Source organism: Lithobates pipiens, unplaced genomic scaffold (assembly GCF_037356315.1).
Source record: "Lithobates pipiens isolate NorthernLeopardFrog02 unplaced genomic scaffold, aLitPip1_a1.2 Scaffold_18, whole genome shotgun sequence".
NCBI lineage: Eukaryota > Metazoa > Chordata > Amphibia > Anura > Ranidae > Lithobates > Lithobates pipiens.
The window spans coordinates 91,707,124-91,729,344 of record NW_027507758.1 but is presented as its reverse complement, the minus strand read 5'-3'; the positions used below and the strand labels follow the sequence as shown (position 1 = coordinate 91,729,344).

Here is a 22,221-nt window from a genome sequence, read left to right as displayed (position 1 = left end):
TGGCTATAGGCTTCTGCGATGTGATGCACAAGCCTCAAAAAGTAAACAAAAAACGGTCTTCGCCTCCCTGACTGGGCCAAATCCTTCTTTATTTGTTCTTCAAATGCTCCCCCTCCCAGACATTGCAGCTTACAGGGGGAGGGATTCAGCTACAGACTTGTAAATCAGCAGTGACAATACTCATAGTCATGCCCCCTACAGAATCTTCCATGTAATGCAGGCACAGCCTACATGAGAGTGACAACTGCTCTAAATTTTTTTGTTGCACCATCACAGGAAGCTGCACTAACTGGACTTCACTGGCAGGATCTACAGTAATCTGTGAGGACTAATAAGGTTGCAGCTCATATTTTTTAATGAGCGGTTATAGTACTACTTTAATTCTCACCTTGCTACATCAAAGACACGGTCAGCAATTCGAGCTCCCACCTAGAACAAGAAAAATGAAAGTCAATAGGAGACGCAAAGAAATGTCAATATATTTCTCCAAACCCAGAAAATATCCAACATGGGAATTGAAGGTGCACTGAAGGTCATGATGTTGTCATATTTTAATGAAACATGCTTTGCTTATTGTAATTTGCTCACAAAGGAATCGTCTACAGCAGTGGATCTCAACCCTGCTGTCCAAAATAAATACCAAGCCATTGACTCTAATTTAACCACTATCTGCCCACCGGTTGTCAAATGATGGCTGGGCGGCACGGCTCTTGTTCTAGGTGGACACCATATGACAGCCCTCCAGAACGAGCGCTCTCGCGCACCCCTGGGGGTATGCATCGCAGCAATTGGTGGTGCGGTGTGTCAGTCTGACACACTGCTACAGTGATCTCGGTAAAGAGCCTCTGATGGAGGCTCCTTACTACACGATCAGCCGTGTCCAATCACGGCTGATCACGATGTAAACAGGAAGAGCTGTTGATCGACTTTTCCTCACTTGCATCTGACAGATGCGTGTAGAGGAGAGCTGATTGGCTGCTCTCCTGACAGGGAGGGGGGGTTTGTGCTGATAGTTTGGACCACCCACGACCACCAGGGATTGCCACTACACTGGACCGCCAGGTATTCCACCCTAGACCGCCAAACAGTGCCCAGGCAGCTGCCAATCAGTGCCCATCCCCAATGCCTGCCAGTGCCATCAGTGATGCCTATCAATTCCATCTATCAGTGCCGCATATCAGTGCCATGTATCAGTGCCACCTATCAGTGCCCATCAATGAACAGCAGTTCCGCCTATCAGTGCCACCCATAAGTATCCATCAGTGTAGCCTTTCGGTGCCCATCAGTGTCGCCCATGAGTGCCCATCAGTGCCACCTATCAATGCCCATCAGTGCCACCCATCAGTGCTGCCTACCAGTGTCCATTGTCAGTGCCACCTCATTGGTGTAGCCTTATCAGTGCCCATCAGTGAACGAGAAGACTTGCTTATTTACAAAATTTTATAACAGAAAGAAAAGAAAAACCTTTTTTTTTTCAAAATTTTAGGTATTTTTCTTATTTGTTTAGCAAAAAATAAAAAATAAATCCAGAGATGATCAAATACCACCAAAAGAAAGATCTATTTGTGGGAAAAAAATGATAAAAATTTAGTTTGGTTACAGTGTAGCATGACCGCGTAATTGTCATTTAAACAACGACAGCGCTGAAAGCTGAAAATTGGCTTGGGCAGGAAGGGGGTGTAAGTGCCCTATACAGAAGTAGTTAAAGCGGTTGTATACTGTTTTTTTTTTTTACTTTTACCTACAGGTAAGTCTATAATAAGGCCTATAATTTAGGAAATATTCCCCTCGCAATGCACCGCTGACTGCAGCGGCGCATGCGCACAGGGGATTTTCGGCTGAAAGCCCGGCAGATGCGGTGCATACTAGCTCATTATGCCTTTTCCCTGCTCTACTGACCAACACCATTTACAGTCCTACTGCCACCAGTGGCGGAACTACCAGGGTCGCAAAGGTCACACATGCAACCTGGCTGTTATTCCACCATTGTGGGGGGTCACAAGATGGCAGGGAGGGGGCCCACCACAGAACATGTGAGAGACCATACTAAAGGGCCCTACAGCAAAAGTAAAAGGCCCCCCCCCCCCGGGATCAGTGGGAAGAGCTCCAGACCGGAGGAAGGGCCCCAGCTGGCAGCCAGGGAGGCCCTTCATAGTTTCTTGCACAAGGGGGCCCTGAAGGTTCTAGGTACGCCTCTGACCCTAACAAAATTGGACTTGAAGAGAAGATACCCTAAGACTATTCAATTAGAAAGGAAAATATCCTAAAAATATTTGAACAGAAAAGAAACTACCCTAAAAACATATAATCAGAAGAGTAAAGCCCTAAGGATTTTTAATCAAAAGAAAAAATACCCAAGGATTATTCATTAAGAAGAGAAACTACCATAAGAACATTTATCCAGATGAGAAACCCCCCCCGAGAATATTAAACCAGAAGAGAATACCATACAATGGGAATAGCTAATACCCCAAGACCATTCGATCAGAAGGGAAAATAAATGAAGACTATATCATTAGAAGAAAAGCTACGCTATGAATGTTCTATCAGAAGAGAAAATACCCTAAAAGAATATTCAACTGGAAAAGACAATACCTCAAGACCAGTAGTTTCCAAACTGTGACCCTTTGCTTGCCTTTATTCAGCCCTTGGGGCACTATTCCTCCCACTGACAATTAACAATGGGGCACTGACACCAACAGGGGGACTTTATTCCTCCCACTGACACATACGATGAGGCACTATTCCTCCCACTGACACCAACAATGAAGAACTATTCCTCCCACTGACACCAACAATGAGGAACTATTCCTCTCACTGACACCAACAATGAGGAACTATTCCTCCCACTGACACCAACAATGAGGAACTATTCCTCCCACTGACACCTACAATGAGGAACTTTTCCTTCCACTGACACCAACAATGAAGAACTATTCCTCCCACTGACACCAACAATGAGGAACTATTCCTCCCACTGACACCAACAATGAGGAACTATTCCTCCCACTGACACCAACAATGAGAAACTATTCCTCTCACTGACACAAATAATGTGGAACTATTCCTGTCACTGATACCAGAGATGGGGCACTATTCCTCTCACTGACACCAATGATGGGGTGTTGTTACTGACACCAGGAAATTTTCAACCCTCGCTGGCCACAACCCAGACCCTCAAAGTCTTAAAGAGGAAGTAAACCCTGATGGGTTTTACTTCCTCTTTATTCCCCGGCAAAGTAAAATCATCACATACTAGCCGCCCATTGTGTGGCACTCACCTGCAAACGAAGCCCACAATGTCCCCACTGGTTGAAGTATCCACATTCATCCTTATTATATGTAAAAATGTCTCCGGGGGGGTTTACAACCACTTTAAAGAGGAAGTAAACCCTAATGGGTTACTTCCTCTTTGATTCCCTGCAAAGGTAAAGCATAATGGACTACTATGCATCGCACAGTAGTCCATTATGTGCCACTTACCTGACACAGGAGCCAGCGAAGTCACCGCTGTCCTCTGTAGTCCGGAGCATCCATCTTCTTGGTGGGTCTCGCTGCTCCGCCGCTGTCATTCGACGAAGCCGCTATAACATCACTCCTGCGCACGGGAGCCGCCACTTATGGCATATCGCCGTTGACAGCGGCACGCTCAGTGCGCCTGCGTGCGCTGTAGACATCGGTGCCTGTCTTTCGGCAAACATCTCCTAAACCGTGTAGGTTTAGGAGATATTTCTTGGACCTACAGGTAAGCCTTAATCTAGGCTTACCTGTAGGTCATAGTGGTTTGTAAGGGTTTACAACCACTTTGAGTATAGTATATTGGCCCTTTTTTTTTTTTTTTTTTAGTTGGGAGACCCTTACCATAAACCATCTGATCAGAAAAGAAAATACCCTCCTAACATTTAACTGAAGGAAATGGAAGCTACCCTATGAATAGTCTATCAGATGATACTCTAAAGCCTAGTACACACAATCAGACGAAAAATACCGCTTTCCAATGGATTGTCTGATGATCTGGTTGTTAGTACACGGCTTTCGAGAGCCGATCATGACAGTTCATGCAAAATTATTCAAAAGGACAAACATGAAAATGTTTCTTATACCATACCAGAACATACGATATTTGTTTAATCTGTACAGTATTAGTCTGAGAAATATTTGGAAGACTAATGCTGCATACATACGGTCGTTATTTCCATCAAAAAAAGTGTGATGGGAGCTTTTGGTCGGATATTCCGACCGTGTGTATGCTCCATCCAACTTTTTCTGTCTGAATTTCCGCCAGCAAAAGATTGAAAGCTGGCTCTCTATTTTTCCGATGGAAAAAGTTCTTGACGAAAATTCTAATCGTCTGTATGCAATTCCGACACGCAAAAAAACACGCATGCTCGGAAACAATTTGACGCATGCTCGGAAGCATTGAACTTCATTTTCTCGGCTCGTCGTAGTGTTGTCACCATGTTCTTGATGGTCGAAAGTACAGAGAACTTTTGTGTGGCGTGTGTGTGCCAAGCCAAGCTTGAGCGGATTTTCTTTGGAAAAACCATCAATTTTTCCGATGGAAATTCCGCTCATGTGTACGGGGCATAAGACCACACATGCTCGGAAACCACATAATACAATACAACACATTACATCACTTCCAAAGTTGTATTCTGTTTTATGAGAATTTTCATAACTTAAGTAACCTTTTCGTTTTCCATTTCAGGCTAGCATGCAAAAAAAAAAAAAATGGACAATCATTTGTCCGATGTTCTCATTGTGTGTGCAAGGTTTAAAAGTATTCATTCAGAAGAGAAGATACCCCAAGAAAATTAAGCTGGCCTGGGCAACAAAACTTGTAGATCAGGGGTCTCCAAACTTTCTAAACAAAGGGCCAGTTTACTGTCCTTTAGACTTCAGGAGGGCGGGACTGTGACCATCGGAAGTAGAAAAGGTCACGACATCAGTGGGAAGAATTGTGCTCCATCACCGATGTCAGTGGGAGGAATTGTGCTCCATCACCGATGTCAGTGGGAGGGATTGCGCCCATCATTGCTGTCATTGGAAGGACGTGTGCCCGTTCATTAGTGTCATTGGAAGGACGTGTGCCCGTTCATTAGTGTCATTGGAAGGACGTGTGCCCGTTCATTAGTGTCATTGGAAGGACGTGTGCCCGTTCATTAGTGTCATTGGAAGGACGTGTGCCCGTTCATTAGTGTCATTGGAAGGACGTGTGCCCGTTCATTAGTGTCATTGGAAGGACGTGTGCCCGTTCATTAGTGTCATTGGAAGGACGTGTGCCCGTTCATTACTGTCATTGGGAGGATGTGTGCCCGTTCATTAGTGTCAATGGGAGGAATTGTGCCCGTTCATTGTTGTCAGTGGGGGGAATTATGACATATTATTGGCATCAGTACACAAAATAGTGCCTGCAGGGCCGGATAAAAGCAAACAAAGGGCCACATCTGTCCGGGCTGCAGTTTGAAGGCCACAATCGCTAACATCAAGAGAGAGCTGCAGATGGGACAGAAAGGTGGTACTTACTTCTTCCTTGAGGTAGTCGTATTCCTGAGCGTTATCTTGCGATGCTGCCCAATTCTTCTGCTTCCTTTTCATACTTCTATCAAACACATTGAAGACGCTCTCTGTCCTGGAGGTGGTCGCCGCTCTCACATTCATATAGTGACTGCGTACTAAGTTAGGATTAGAGACGTGCCATCTGCTGGCACCGAACCCTCTATGGGCGCCTCTGGAAAGCAGAAGGGAGCAACGCTTGCAGAGTAGGAGTCCCACCACTGTGCCTGGGGCCATGATCATTCGGGTGGCAAAGCTAGCTTCCTCCTATTCTGTCACAACTAATCATACAATGTACACACACCCTGCATACCGTCCTGCTTGTAATACTATGTGCCGTCACACAGGGATTCCGGATAATCCACCCTCCAAAATACCCTAGAAAAAAGAAATATGCATATTTACAGTATATATATATATATAGACACACACAAAGGAACTGCTTAGCAATCCAATTATGTTCAGTCTACAACATTACTTAGTAATATGTGGATGTATGTAAAGAGCTCACTAGCTATGAGCTTTGTGATCTATGGAGCTAAAGGAAAGCTCAGCCATATGTAGAATATATAATGGAGATCAGTGATACATATATGTATAGAGATCAGTGATATATGTCCTAAATGTACATAAGATAACTGGGTACAAACATTTATAGGTAAAGTTGATCCAGGGAATATCAGATTGACTCTCTGGGATCCGGAAGGAATTCTTTTCCCCGTTGTACCAAATTGGATCATGCTTTGCTGTTTTTTTTTTGCCTTCCTCTGGATCCACTGTGGGTGAAGGATTGTGTATATGGGCTTGTATGATTTTTTTTATTTTATTTTTTTGATTGAACTGGATGGACTTGTGTCTTTTTTGAACCTGACTAACTATGTATGTATAGAGATCAGTAATATATGTATAAAGATGAGGTCGGTGACACGTGTATGTATTGAGATTAGTGACACATGTATGTATAGAGAGATCAGTGATATGTGTATGTATAGAGATCAGTGACATGTGTATGCATAGGGAGCAGTGATATGTGTATGTATAGAGATCAGTTATCTAAGTCTGCATAGAGATCAGTGACACATGTATGTATAGAGAGATCAGTGATACGTGTATGTATAGAGATCATTGATCTATGTCTGTATAGAGATCAGTAATACATGTGTGCATAGAAATGAGATCAGTGATACGTGTATGTATGGAGATCAGTGATACGTGTATGAATAGAGAGATCAGTGATACGTGTATGAATAGAGATCAGTGATACATGTATGTATAGAGGGAAGATCAGTGATATGTGTATGTATAGAGATCAGTGTATGTATAGAGATCAGTGATCTGTGTATGTATAGAGATCAGTGATCTGTGTATGTATAGAGATCAGTGATCTGTGTATGTATAGAGATCAGTGATCTGTGTATGTATAGAGATCAGTGATCTGTGTATGTATAGAGATCAGTGATCTGTGTATGTATAGAGATCAGTGATCTATGTCTGTATAGAGATTAGTGATACATGTATGTATAGAGGGAAGATCAGTGATCTGTGTATGTATAGAGATCAGTGATACATGTATGTATAGAGGGAAGATCAGTGATATGTGTATGTATAGAGATCAGTGTATGTATAGAGATCAGTGATCTGTGTATGTATAGAGATCAGTGATACATGTATGTATAGAGGGAAGATCAGTGATCTGTTTATGTATAGAGATCAGTGATCTGTGTATGTATAGAGATCAGTGATCTGTGTATGTATAGAGATCAGTGATCTGTGTATGTATAGAGATCAGTGATCTGTGTATGTATAGAGATCTGTGTATGTATAGAGATCAGTGATCTATGTCTGTATAGAGATTAGTGATACATGTATGTATAGAGGGAAGATCAGTGATCTGTGTATGTATAGAGATCAGTGATACATGTATGTATAGAGGGAAGATCAGTGATCTGTGTATGTATAGAGATCAGTGATCTATGTCTGTATAGAGATCAGTGATACATGTATGTATAGAGGGAAGATCAGTGATCTGTGTATGTATAGAGATCAGTGATCTGTGTATGTATAGAGATCAGTGATCTGTGTATGTATAGAGATCAGTGATCTATGTCTGTATAGAGATCAGTGACACGTGTATAGATATTAGATGAGTGACACACGATGTATGTATAGTATGTAGAGAGAAGTACACACAGGTCGGTGGCCGGCTGAGTCTCAGAATGATATGATGAATGAGGAAATCTCTCCCCGCAGACAAGGACACAGACACACAGTCGCAGGGAAGGGGTGTGGTCACAGGCGGCCGCCGTAGCCGGGGTGAGAGGTCAGAGCGGGGCATTGTGGGAGATAAACACATGGTCGGTGCTGCTGCCTATATCTAGGTATTGGAGGGAGAGGTGAGAATCCGGATTTCTTATATATAAAGTGACATAGAAAACACACACACACACGTGCAGGGAATTCTGGGACTTGTAGTCCAGTATTGCCGGGTGTGGATGTAGTAGGACTGGTAGGTGTCCTGTATTAGCAGTGTGCTCTTATTCCTCAGTGTCTGATCTAGGAGGTAGGTGTCGGTGACCTGTGTGTATGATAAGAGGACCTGTCCTGAGGTGTCATTGGTGGTCATTATAGACGTCCTACTCCTGTGAGTGACTGAGCTCCTCTCCTCTCTAAAGCCCCATACACACCATCAGATTATCTGCTGATTTTTGTCTTCAGATTTACCAAAACCATATAATATGAGGTCAAACCTTAGAAGTTTCAATTTGTATGCAGTCAGGAAGGACCTTGCGCTACATGGCTTAGGTAAATCTGAAGACAAAAATCTGCAGAGAATCTGATAGTGTGTATGGGACTTAAGTGTCATCATTTGTGTAATTTAGGTATTTTGTCATCAGTCTTGTGTCTGGTCATGTGATTAGCGGGGCCCTTGTCTTCTGTCCTCCTATTGGGTGGTCATAAAATGTGGGCTCAGATAGTGACAGTGGTACTGCAAAGCCTGGTCAGGACGATGACATCTCCCCCCTTTCCACGACTTTACATGAAGAGGGTTAGATGATGCTGGGTGTCCATTTTCCTGGGTCTGAGTTACACAATTAGGCCAGTTGATTTTGAAGGCATAATCCACCCTTTGGAAGAAACCCCTAAAGCCTCGATCACATGGGACACTTACCTCCATGCCCCTTGTAATACTGTGCACACATGTTGCGTGCTCCTGTGCTGGTTAGACACAGCCCTCCATGAATGTAATCACCCTATGTGAACGGGCCCTACCGCTGTTCTTAAAAATGCTCTTCATCTTCCTACCTACCCTGTATGTAAAAAAAAAAAAAAAACTGTACCTACCTATTTTCAGTCTGGTCACATGATCCTGCAGCACTGTATCGCTGAGAGGCTGCTGCAGGGAAGAAGAGGGAGTAGCGACAACAACTGTGCTATGGGAAACCCTATGGTTGTCATCACAGCTGCCAGAATTCCCAGCTGTCATCAAGCACTCCCTGAGCTGAGAGGTGATGTGACTGGACCTGAGCGGATTATTATTAGGTTATTACATTGGTATATTTTGTTATACTGGTTAGGCAGGATAAGTGGGAGGTGGAGGAAGGAAACATTTTTAAAATATTTAGACATAGGCTTATTTTTTCTACTTTAAAGCAGAATTCCAGGAAGTCAGCAGCTTTGTAAAATGTGCACCCACACTATGAGATATATCCCGAAGGTGACATGCCCCTAATTGGACCTATCTGTTACTTATACGTGACATGTTTTTTCACTCCTAGAGGATATACTCCATCTGTGCGAGGAGAGAAGCACATAGAGCAGCTATTCCCACCCCTCTCTTGCCCATTCACAGAAGCCTTTGTATTTTGTGAATGCGTTTTCATAATAGGCTTTTGTCACCTGGGCATATCAGTTCGAGCAACTCTGCTCTGGAAGGATCTGAGACCATAGAGGGTAGCGTTGGAGCTCTAGACATTATCTCCCTGGAGCACAGTAAACATGTTGGATGTGAATAATACAGATAAGTCGACATGGTTTGGCTTATACAAAGTAGATGAGTTCCTGGAATTCAGCTTTAATAAATGCACCCCTGGAGGAAATACTTTGGCTATGAGAGGAGAGAAGCACATAGAGCAGCTGTGCCTGCCCTTCCCATCTGCTTCCCAACCACAGAAGCCTTTGTATTTTTGAATGAATCACAAAATAATAAGGCTTCTGTGAATGGACAGAAGGAGGGGGCGTAGCAGTTCTGGCATCTCTGCTTTTGATGGAACCCAGACCACAGTGAGTAGCATCGAAGCTCCAAAAGTTATTTTCCTGGATTGCATTAAACCTGTCCGATGTGAATAATACAAAAAAAGTCTACGAAACGGCAGGCTCCTCATTAGATTGAACTCATGGTATAGATACAAAAAAAGTCACTTCCAGCGCTAATAGGTCTTCCAAGGTGAGGAGTAACACATGTCAGATAAAATGGTGGCGTGAAAGGTATATATGGTATTCCAGAAAAAGGTGGATGCTGCCTTCTTCAGATGGGGTAATCTGAAAGGAACTACAAGAAAATCAGAAATGGAAGACGCACACAACTAGTGCATTACCAGAGATAATTTAATATTAAGACACTTCATGTATAAAAATGGGTACTCACAAAATGCAACTGACAAAAGGCCATAAGCACAGTGCATGGACATGCACAGAACACGGGGTACAGCTAATGCGTTTTGGGGGCACACCCCCTTCCTCAGAGCTAGGCCTGGGTGCACTATAGCTACTTAAAGTGGAAGTAAACCCTGATGGGTTTTACTTCCTCTTTGTTCCCTGCAAAGTAAAAGCAGTATGCTTCGCATATACTAGCTCATTATGTGCCACTTACCTGCAGAAGAAGCCTGCAGTGTCACCGCTGTCCCCGCTGTGTGGCCCCGTCCATCTTCAACCCCTCTTCCTTCCTGGGCCGTGGACTCTTGCTCTGTTACTGGTTGGAGTCGCGTGATGTCACTCCCGCGCATGGCTCGGGAGCCGAGGGTCACGGCATGGGCACTATAGCTCGTGCCCTTTCTTCAGTGCGCATGTGCTAATGATGTCAGCGCAAGTGTTTATGGCAAATACCTCCTGAACCGTACAGGTTTAGGAGATGTTTCCAGTACCTACAGGTCAACCTCATTATAGGCTGACCTGTAGGGAAAAGTGGTTGTACAGGGTTTACAACCACTTTAAATTTCAGTGTATAAATATTCTAGTTTGTTGGGACTATAACTTTCATGCAAACTAATAAACATACACTTCTTGGGATTTTTTTTTTTTTTTTTTTACCAAAGACATGTAGCAGAATACATTTAAGGTTTCATTTATAAACAAATTTGATTAATAAAAAAATTATTGGACATGTTTTATAATAGTTTTTTTTTTTAAACACTTTTTTTTTAGTATTTTTTTAAATTTATATAATAAGAAATAAACCCAGTGGAGATCAAATACCAACAAAAGACAGTTCTATTTGTGTTGAAAAATGATATAAATTTAAATTTTGTGTACAGTGTTGCATGACCGAGTAATTGCCAGTTAAAGTACCACAATGCTGAATAGCAAAAAATGGCCTGGTGATGAAGGGGGTAAAACCAAGTGGTTAAACAGGTTTGTTTTGATGGGATGTGTATCCTCTTGATCTTGGGAAGATTTACCCCCTTCACGACCAGGCAATTTTTTGCGAAAGTGCACTGCGTTACTTTAACTGACAATTGCACGGTCATGGAATGCTGTACCCAAATATAATTTGTCATTTGTTTCCCACAAATATAGAACTTATTTTTGGTGGTATTTGATCATCTCTGCGTTTATTTTTTTTAGTTTTTTTTGCTATAAACAAAAAAAGACTGACAATGTAAAAAAAATAATACATTTTTTACTTTCTGCTATAAAATATATCCAAAAAAAATAAAATATTTAACTTCTTCATCAATTTAGGCCAATATGTATTCCACTACATATTTTTGTTAACAAAAACCCACAATAATAGTTTATTACTTGGTTTTTGCACAAAGGTTATAGTTATAGCTTTCTTTATGGGATATATACTGGAATTTTTTTATTTTTTTTGTATTAGTGATGGCGATCAGCGACTTATAGCGGGACTGCGATATTGCTGCAGACATTCTGACACTTTTGACACTTTGTGGGAACCAGTGACACTAATACAGTGATCAGTGCTAAAAAAAATACACATTCACTGTACTAATCTAGGGTGATCAAAGGGTTACCTGTGTGCCTAAGTTGTATTTTTTGTGTGTATTATGTTCTGGTTTTACTAAGGGATGTGATGGATTGTATTCCCTGCTTTGTAGGGAATCAAAATCTATCACTGGCAGGACAAAGCTCTGCCTTGTTTACATAGGGAGAGCTCTGTCCTGTCTCTCTCCTCACTGATCAGCAGGTGCCGGCGGACATCCATTGGCCGGCACCAGCTGATCAACTTGAACTGTGTCACCAGTGGCACGCGCCCCCTACCCGGAAGTGCCAGATCCCGTACTAGGTACAGGATCTGGCACAGAAGAGCCGCTCTGCCACTCTACATCTAAGTGATGCGGTTGGCAAGCGGGTATTTTTCTGTACTAATGTGTCTTATTTATTAAAGCTATTTGTATTTTTGTTTTTTTATCATTTGAAGGTCTGTGGGAAGAAGAAATTATTAGCTTGGTCGTCTGTTTTAATATTTGTCAAAATGTCATCAAAGAAAGAGCTCGCAACTGACCAGCGGTTCAACCGGGTCACGAAGGATCCCAGGTTTTGGGAGATGCCCGAAAAGGAGAAGAAAATAAAAATCGACAAGCGCTTTCGATCGATGTTCCACGACAAAAAGTTCAGTGTAAACTATACAGTGGATAAACGAGGACGGCCTATAAACCACAATACCAAAGAGGACCTAAAGCGCTTCTACGATCTCTCAGATTCGAGTGATGTAGAATCTTCTGAAGAAGAAGCCGAGCCCAAGAAAGGGAAACAAAAGGCTAAGCTAAAACAGAAACCCAGCGCACAACCCAGCAAGACGTCTGAAAAAGGCCAGAAAGAAAAGAAAAAAGTTAAGGCAAACAGTGAGCCAGATAACAGTGCTGGCACTAAAATAGTTAAAGAAAATAAGTTATGTGAAGGAAAAAACAAGAAAAAAACGAAAACCGAAAAGAAATCAACAATTAATATTGCACCAGCCAAGAAATCTGTTATAGAGATGGAACAGGAGGAATCTGAAGAATCAGGTATATTTTATACATCTGTAATGATAGCAGCTTTGTTTCACTGGGGGGAATTTACTAAAACTGCAGAGTGCAAAATCTGGTGCAGTTCTGCATAGAAACCAATCGGCTTCCAGGTGTGGGGTTTTTTTTTGTTTTTTTTTGTCAAAGCGTAATTGAACAAGTTGAAGTTAGAAACCGATTGGCTACAATGCGCAGCTTCACCAAATTTTGCCCTCTCTATGTTTTAGTAAATCTCCCCTACTGTCTCTTGCAGTAGTCGGCCTCATGTGAGAGCACATTGTGCAGGTAGCCAGAGCCCACACTGCAGAGTTCAAACTGCCAGCAACCAATACTATTGTGCTTTCAGAATCAAATCCATACAATGCAACTAACACTGAGGGCAGGATTACACTAGAGTCCTGTGTGAACTGCTGTCTGTTTTTTTTTAACTGTCACAGGGTGATATTTCATTTATTTACAGTAGGTATAGAAAAGAATCACCCTCCTTTTTAAAATAATCACATTTTGTTGATTTGCAGACTGAAATTAAAACAATTAGTTTTTGTTTTATCCAGCATTATTAAAAAACAGAATCACAGTTGGAAAAAGGATCGCCCCCTTATGTCAGTGTCGAGCAGTTTTGTTATACAATCTTTTGCTTCAGTTGCAGCCTTTAGTCTGTTGGGATATGTCTTTACTAACTTTGCACATCTAGACTTTGCAATATTTGCCCACTCTTATTTGTAGAACTGGTCAAGTTCAGTTACATTTGCTGGTGTCCATTTGTGGACTGCAGTCTTCAAGTAATTCCACAGATTTTCAGTGGGGTTTAAGTCTGAGCTCTGACTAGGCCATGCAAGAACATTCTCCTTTTTTTTTTCCCTTCAACCACTGTGTGCTCATTTTTGCTATGTGCTTTGGGTCATTGTCATGTTGGAAGGTAAACCTTCTTCCTGTTGACAACTTTCCGGCAGAGGGCAGCAGGTTTTCCTCTAGAATTTGATGGTATTTTGCCCCATCCATTTTTCCTTCTATCCTGACAAGTGCTCCAGTCCCTGCTGCAGAGAAACACCCCAATAACAGTATATTACCACCTCCACGCTTTACTGTAGGAATGGTGTTATGTGGATGGTGAGCTGTATTGGATTTCAACCAGACATATTGTTTGGTGTTGAAGCCAAATACATTTTTAGCCTCATCTGACCATTACACCTTTTTCCAAGTGGCCTCAGAATCTTCAAGGTGCATTTTGGCAAAGCTCAGCCGTGACTGCATGTGGCCTTTTTTGAGGGGTGTGTTTTTTTTTTTTTTTTTCTTGCAACCCTCCCATACAAGCCACATTTGTGGAGAATTTGTGATTTTGCTGTTACATGCACACTCTTTGTCATCAATTCCTGCAACTGCTCCAGAGTTGCTGTAGGCTTCTTGGTAGCCTTTCTGACCAGTTTCCTCCTGGCGCTTCCATCCAGTTTGGAGAGATGTCCTGATCCAGGGAGGGTCTGTGTTGTACCAAATACCTTCCATTTCACTGTGGTTCTGGGCATTGATAAAGCCTTTAAAAAAATGTTGTATCCGTCTGCTGACTTGTGCCGGCCACAACTTTACCTCAGAGATCTTTTTATAGTTCCTTGCCACACATAGTTTGATTGTTCGTTTGCTTCAGTTGCACTACCAGGGACTGAAATGCTCCAGGAAAGTTATTTTCATGTTACACTAATCAAAATGATCACAGCTGAAAGCCAAATGGCTTTGTGTGCCATTGAGAAGCTTATTGGCTACACCTGATTGAGTTTACAAGTCCTTTTTCCAAGAGTAAATATAGCTGGATAAAACAAAACCTGTATCTCTCTTCATTTCAGGCTGCAAAGCAACAATATGATTATTTTAAAGGGAGAGTGATACTTTTCTATACCGAGCTTTTCCCCTGAGATTTCTCTGCGGCGGTTCCCTGCATTACAGTGTTAACGGGGTACATAGAATCAATTGTTTTCTGTGTGCCCTTGCAGAAATTGACGCATGAATAAGCCCTAAAGCAGAACCCTTATATATCTCCCCCCCCCCCCCCCCCCCCCATGTGCTGGATAACTAATGGTTAACTGTAGTGACGTGTATGCCAGCCGTTTAAAGTTTACTTGATGCCAGATAGTTTAGTTTGTTACACCTCTGGCTTTGCTGTGTAGGAGACCCAATACAAAGAAATAGAGGGTGCCCCTTCAGGCTCTAGTTGGTCCTTATATGCTGACAATGACTGGGAGTGCAGGCAGGGAAAGAGCTTGTTTTAGCTCCAAAGAAGTTAATGAAAAAGGAGTCCCAGGAGCCGCACATCACACAAACCTTATGTAAAGAATGAACTTAGCCTAGACTCCATGCAGGCCACACCCCTGACATATTTCGCCCCGCCCAAGGGTCTTTGTCATGGGAATCATGAAGGACTGTGGGAAAAAAAATGTTGGCTTTGTCGTCTGTTGTTCTAATATTTGTAAAAAAGTCAGCAAAGAAAACGCTCACAACTCACCAGCGGTTTAGCCTAGTCATGAAGGATCCCGGATTTTGGGAAATGCCCGAAAAGTACAAGAAGAAAATAGGATTTGTGAGAAGTGTGGCAGTGTGGCAGTGGCTGCAGCAGTGGACCTCAGTAGGTGATGTCACTGTTCTGTGGAATTCACTCTTTTTATTATGACAGTTTAATTTTATTTTTTTTATGGAGACTGTTCCTTTTTCCACAAATTGAGATTGTCAAGTGCATCAACACATTAATTGAAAAAAGGAAAACAAAAGTAGAAAAATTAATCATATTTATAACAAAAATGTAAATCTTAAAAATAGGGAGTATACATTCAGGGTTGCCATCATAAATCATGGGGTAGTCTGTAGCCTCAGTTGCACTCAAGATCAGTGAACAGCTCTTTCCCCCACTCTCCATCCGCCTGTAGCAGTCGGTGGGAGAGGGAAGCCGGCAGCACTGCGGGGGGATGAAGAGGGGCCAGGGCACACAGGGGAGAATCAGACTTGGGCAGCACAGGGAGGGAGGATTGGTGCAGCAGGAGGGGAGAACAATTGCAGAAGGATGCACTGCATGTGCCTCTTCCTCCAGCAGCTGAAAGCTGGCCAGAGGGAGGGGGGAGAAACCAGCTTTCAGCTGCTGGAGGTATACACACAATGCATTGTAATTGTTCTCTCGCCCCACTGTATCGATCCCACTGCTGTCCAGGCCTCTCTGTGTGCCTTAGCCCCCTACAGAAGGCCCGGTGGTACTCTCCTGAGGGGTAAAATCAATGCCACAATTGTTGACTTTGTTTTGGATACATCTCTAACAACAATTGTAACTACGGTATATCAAATATAGGATGGCCTTAAGGATATACCATACAAATCAAAAATATCCACCATACATGGTGTGCATAATTCTAACAAATCCCACTGTCTACACATTTTTTGGGTCTTCAGGAGAAGGGAAACCAGCATACTGTGTTCTGAAGAAGCAGGCAAGACCCAAGAAACAATGTAGTTACAATTGTTGGTAGACATGTATCCAAAGCAAAGTTAACTATTTGTGCAATTGATTTTATCCTTCAGGATAGTGCATACTCCTTATTTTTAAGATTTTGACATTCTTGTTATAAATATGATTCATTTTTCTATTTTTTTGTGTTTATTTTCGTTGTATGTGTCAGTGTGCTTGACAACCTCAGTTTGTGGATCCGATGGGCAGTTATGGTTTTGGAGGCGATCAACACAGCAATATAATGGGAAAGGATCATCAGTCTAGAATAGATTACGGGGATAGTTCTTTACAATTTTCTATGCTGTTTTCACTTCTCTTTATTCTTTGCTGTATATCAGCATTTGCTGATCTGCTGCTGTCTTTTTGCAGACAATGTATAAATGCACTCCAGTGACTGCTGCATTGCATTTCTCAGGGATGATTTGCTGATGGTGACAAAAGTGGGCCATGTCTGCGCAGTTTGTCCATGTGACCACTGGTAGTCTTCATTTGGAGAACATGTGGAAGGGGAACACACATAGGAACAATTGGGAGATAAGGGAAGCGTGTTGTATAACAGAAAATGTCTGCATTCATAGCAGAATACATTTTTAACGATTGCAGGTTTAAATATTATGTGTTTGATACACCATTAATCTAAAGGTTTAAATATTACCAATGAATTGTATGATTACATTAAAGCTGAACTCCAGGAATTTTTTTTTTTCCCCATGCATTGGGGCCGTGCCCCTCATGCATTCTAGCGAAGAGGAAAGCAGAGAGCTACTTACATGATCCACCAATCCTTTCCAATCTAGACCAGTCTGGCACCCCAGTGCTCCAGTTTTGAGTTGGGCATTAACATGAAAACTAATGAGATTTTAGTGATTGGGTTTATATATACTTTAAAGTGATAGTTTACAATCACCTTTTAAAACAACCCATTCAGTTTAGAGTATAAATGAAGGGCAAAACATTTTGTGTATAGATATAAAAAAAATACCTTTTTTTTTATTTTTATTTTTATTTTTTATATGTGATCTCATACTCTGTTCTTAGCTGCATAAGAGCTAGGGGATGAGAAACGGCAGTACACTAATCTGCCAGTGAAAGTCTGTGTGTGTGTGTGTGGGGGGTAGTCAGGATAAGTCTCAACATTGGAGGAAAGCTGGCTGAGTTCCCAGCGTAGCTAGAGAACTGACCATGGTGTATTCTGCTTAATGTGGTCAGTTTGTTAATAGGAAAGCAGGCACACCAAGGACTTCACACAAAGGAAGCAATACAAAGAGAACGGGATACTTTTTCATACAAGCACATGGTACAGCAGACACATAGCAGAAATATCAAATGTTGGGTTTTCAAACTGTTTAATGATCATATGAGTCTGTGTGGCTTGATCTGTTACTCATGATTTTTTTTTTTTTTTTTTTTTAAATACTTGGTTTGCAGGACTTGATGTTGAGAGTGATGAGGACAACAGAAATGAAATTCCTTCTGGTGAAGAGGATTCTGAAATGAGTGACGTTGACCTGAAAGATGAGGAAGATGAAGAGGAGAGTGAAGAAGATGATGATGAGGAGGATGATTCACAAGGTGACAACGATGAAGAGGAGGATGAGGATGATGCTAGCTCAGGGGAGGAAGAGGATAGTGACAGTGGTCCAGATTTGGCCAGAGGGAAAGGGAACATTGAAACAAGTTCTGAAGATGAGGATGATGATGATGATGATGATATGGCTTACACAGCAAATAAGGATACAGAAATTGAACATGACTGGAGAGAAATGGATAAAGATGCACCTCGGGGAGACCAGGTATAAGACACATGAGGCGCTGTTAACCTGTGAAAAGATTACCTTATTTGTCTAATCCTGTATTTTTCTAGGCTACCGTAGACTTTCAAGTGGAACTAAAGTTCCACTGTCACAAACGGCGGGCAGGCAGGCTCTTTATTGCATGTCTTTTCTGCAATAAAAGAAACTTTAATACCCCTACTTGCTTTCTCCTCCTGCAGGTAATCTGATCTGCACATGCGCAGCTCAGCTAACACCAGCAGCACTGTCTCTGTGTCAGGATAACTGACTGCTGCACATGCACAGGAGTGACATCACCCGGTGCCAGCCAGTGAAGCTGCCTGAAGACTTGCACACGGGAGAGGATGCCAGTGAGGGATGAGACCATTAAAGCAAAGGTCTTTTATCCAATTTCAATCAAACTTCAGAATATCAGAGTTTACCTATAGCTAATATTTTTGTATGAAGTGGGGAAGGATTAGGACCTCTGTTTAGTTTTTATTTCTGTCTGTGTCCCCATTGGGAAGATTCACCATTTCGATTTGTTCTGACAACCATTGTGTTTGAAACAGTTATAAATGAGTAATCCAAAATTTTACGGTTGCTACCAAACGAAAGATGAGGACATTTTCCAGCGGCGTCTGCTGGTAACAACTGTCTAAGCCCCTGTACACACGGTCGGAGATTTCCACAACCAAATCCGTCGGATTTTGTCCGTCAGATTTAGTCTGACGGATTGTGTCCGAAACTGTTGCATACACACGGTCGGACTAAGTTGTTGAAAAATCCGATCTTTCAGAACGTGATGACGTAATTTCGTTACGATGGGACTAGTAGCCAATAGCTTTGATGTAGGAATTTGATCTGAGCATGCGTGGCACTTGGTCCGATCAAAATTCTCTACACATGATCTGATTACGTCCGACCGGCCCAGTTGGTCGGGAAATATTTCCAACAGGACGGAGATTCGGACGGAATCAGTCAGATGCATACCACACACAGTCGGATTATCTGACGACGCGGTCCGATAAGACGCATTCCGACAGATTCTCCGACCGCGTGTACGCGGCATAAGAAAGGGACAAGCGTCACTTTACAGAGATTTCCTGTTGTATCTCAGGGAGGGGTTTTAATCCTTCCATATTCTATTCAGTACTAAAAAAAAAAACAAAAAACAAAATGTAAATGACATTTTATGATTTTCTCCCATTGTTTTATATTTTTAAATTGCAAGGAATGATGGTGTATGTTCCAGTCTCAGAATGATGACTTCACCCTCATGGCTTCTGATTCCAATGGTATTACTTGCTGCAGGAGAAGCACCTAAGCTTGTTACTTTATTATAATACTGTCACCTCTTAAAGTGCAGTTTAGCAGGAACCAGCCGAGAGTTGAACCGTTAATGGGCAGGCTGAATATACCAAATTGATTGATCATTTTGGGTAGAACCAGCCTGCTGGATTCTCTTGCGATTATCGATAGTGGCTGCTATTGCCGCTAGTGATATTCACTGTCTTCTCCCAGCAGGGACTGCTTCCCCCACCAGGATAAAGACCATTGCCTGGCAGGAGGGATTCCCTCATCAGCACTGTCTGTGTTCACTGGAAGGAAGAGTGGAAAGATCCCTGATGCCACATATCCACACTATTCCCCATAGTAATCGAGCCTGAGAGGCACACTAAACAAATCGTGGAACACTGTCTGTGTTGATGGGGGAACCAAGCTAATTTCTTTCCCGCAACCCATGGTTGCAGGAAAGAAATTCACTCAGTATATGGCCAGTCTAAGGGGGAGGGTTATATCCCCTGTTGTTTTTTTTTTTTTTTTTTGCTATCTCTGCTCCATTGGGGAGTTTTCTACCTTCTTTCTGTCCCATTGCCAAAACAGAAGTGAAAGGAAAACCCTGAAATTTAAGGGAATCCCTTGGAGACCCCCAGGTCACCAGAACTAGTGTCCCCATTGGAAGATTTTCTCCTTATTACTTTTCTGGGGACAACCCAAAATGGGATATTTTATTTTACTCTCACAGATGGCAATAAAAATGAATGTGGTGTGATAGTAAGCTCCTTTGGAGATGTGAATGGATTGTTGTACTTTGGAAAGCACTGAAGTTAAAATACTAGCCTATGGTAGGAGGAAATATAATCAGCCATATCCCTGATTGTCACGGAGTACAGTTATTTTGCTTGTGTTAGCAGGAGCACCTAGCAGTGTTACATTTGATCTGTTGACATCTTGTGTTTACTGTATATTCCCCCTTGGTAATTAATATCCATGTTTTTATTCAATGAAATAGATAACCAGAAGGCTGGCTGTGTGCAATATGGACTGGGACAGGCTGAAGGCTAAAGACCTACTTGCACTCTTTAATTCATTTAAGCCCAAAGGAGGAATTGTTTTCTCTGTAAAGGTAAGGCATTAAGAATTTTATAATTTATGGTTACAGTGCATCTAAACCCTTTATTTTCAACTGGTGATTCTGCTAGCAACACACTTTGTGTTCTAGGGTGATAATGTTCACTCACTGTACTGTTTCTATGAAGTAACAGTGTTGTCATCCTTAGGACAGGAGGTGTGTTAGGACTACAGAACTTGCTCCCCCACCTCTCTTCTGATAACGGGGTGGGGGGGGGTCTGTAGTCCTCATCGCTGCTTCTTCCTTCTTTTTTTTTTTTTTCTTTCCCCCAGAACAGCTTTTGGTATAGGGATCTGTTTACTGAGGTTTTCTATTATTGGTTGAAGTCAATGGACTTTTTTTTTTTGTTTGTTTTTTTTTTTTAACCTTACTATGTAAATATAAGAGTGCAGCACAGGCAGACAGCATCAAAAGGCATCAGCTCACTGGATTTCTGGCAGGTTAAAAGTAGTTTTTCTAAAGTGAGCAAATAAAAGAAGTTCATTATTGGCGTTTACGTACCCTTTGACAAATTAGGTTTTATGATTACTAGACTGGCAAAGGGTGCAAACTATTTAAGAATACCTATACTGCGAGAAATACAAACGGCACCATTGTATATGTCATTTTCAATGGTCAGAAACGGATGCTTTATATATCTGTCTTAGTTAATTCTTCCATTTAGTGTCAAATTTAAGATCAGCTGCTTGACATTTTATAGGATTTGAAGATAGATGACAGAGTCCATGCTTTAGAAGTGGGTGTGTCGGAATAGCTCTCCTCCATAATAACCAGGGGTTTTTAGATCACCAGATTGCTGACAGAACTTTTGGTAAACTGGGAACCGCAACAATGCCTGGATCAATTGAGCAAACGTTCTGATTTTAACACCGTTGCTGTTTATGCTGGATAATAGTTGTAGTACACCAATTGGTTTCATTTACGGCATGGAATTGTTCGTTAAAGCTGAACTCCAGCCCTAAAACTAGAAGGCTGCGGTGATCTAAACAAATGCACAAAGGAAACCAATGTTCAAATACCAATACATATGCCTCTTGCACTTAAACAACTTTAGTTTAGCTTAGATTTCACCTGTAAAATTGTTGTCCACAAAATCAGTAACTTCTAATGCTAGGCAGAGAAGGTGTCAGTTTTGCTATGTAGGCGTTTTGGGCCAAACCACATCAACTGTCACATAAGCCGCCTGATCTGCGGAAATTTTCATTTTGTGTGTGTGTGTGTGTGTGTGTGTGTGTGTGTGTTTTTTTTTGTTTCTTTTCATTGAGTTTACTAGGTTTGAGTAGCACAAAGTGCACATCCATCACATCAAAATCTGAGTTACACAATACAAAGTCAGAAATATCTGAAGCAAGTATACACAGTGAGGCATGGTCTAGCAGGGACCCAGTGAGGTTAAATAATAAGAGGAGAATTTTGACAAAGGTCCTTGCATTTTTTCAAAGCTTTTTGGTAAGCACAAGCTCTCCTGGCTCATGATAAATGAAAGGCTCTCGGCAGTCTTGAATGACAAATTAGTGGTCTTCGAAAAAGTCTGCGGCCCGTGGATCAGATACCTGAATGGAGAACCCCGTACAGCTCCAGGCTGAGGAGCCTTTGAGCCTCTTTTCTTTCCTTTCTTTTATCTCTATTTTATATCTTTGGGTTTCAAAAGGTGTTGGAAGAGTATTATCTTAGTGCCAAGAAAAAGGTACCCAATGTTCTTACTCATATAAACGAACATCAGGTACTCTGCAACTGATGTATGTATGA

At 41.9% G+C, this 22,221-nt stretch overlaps 2 protein-coding genes across 3 annotated transcripts in view; one reads left to right on the top strand and one right to left on the bottom strand.

Moving 5' to 3' along the window:
* The window catches only part of NDUFAF5 (NADH:ubiquinone oxidoreductase complex assembly factor 5), a 52,776-nt gene extending 44,914 nt beyond the window's left edge, over positions 1–7,862 (bottom strand). Inside the window, exons 1-3 of one of the 2 annotated variants that reach the window (XM_077485915.1) lie at positions 7,747–7,862; positions 5,527–5,934; positions 389–429 (exon numbers count right to left, since the gene is read on the bottom strand). In XM_077485915.1, the coding sequence (XP_077342041.1) occupies positions 389–429; positions 5,527–5,799 (314 nt within the window). In that variant the 5' untranslated portion in view covers positions 5,800–5,934; positions 7,747–7,862. Of the gene's footprint in view, positions 1–388; positions 430–5,526; positions 5,935–6,206; positions 6,342–7,746 lie in introns of those variants that run through there. The other variant, XM_077485916.1, reaches the window with a different exon arrangement.
* The window catches only part of ESF1 (ESF1 nucleolar pre-rRNA processing protein), a 94,144-nt gene continuing 79,768 nt past the window's right edge, over positions 7,846–22,221 (top strand). Inside the window, exons 1-4 of the mRNA XM_077485914.1 lie at positions 7,846–7,949; positions 12,215–12,800; positions 17,713–18,077; positions 20,353–20,466. Of these exons, the coding sequence (XP_077342040.1) occupies positions 12,269–12,800; positions 17,713–18,077; positions 20,353–20,466 (1,011 nt within the window). The 5' untranslated portion in view covers positions 7,846–7,949; positions 12,215–12,268. The remainder of the gene's footprint in view (positions 7,950–12,214; positions 12,801–17,712; positions 18,078–20,352; positions 20,467–22,221) is intronic.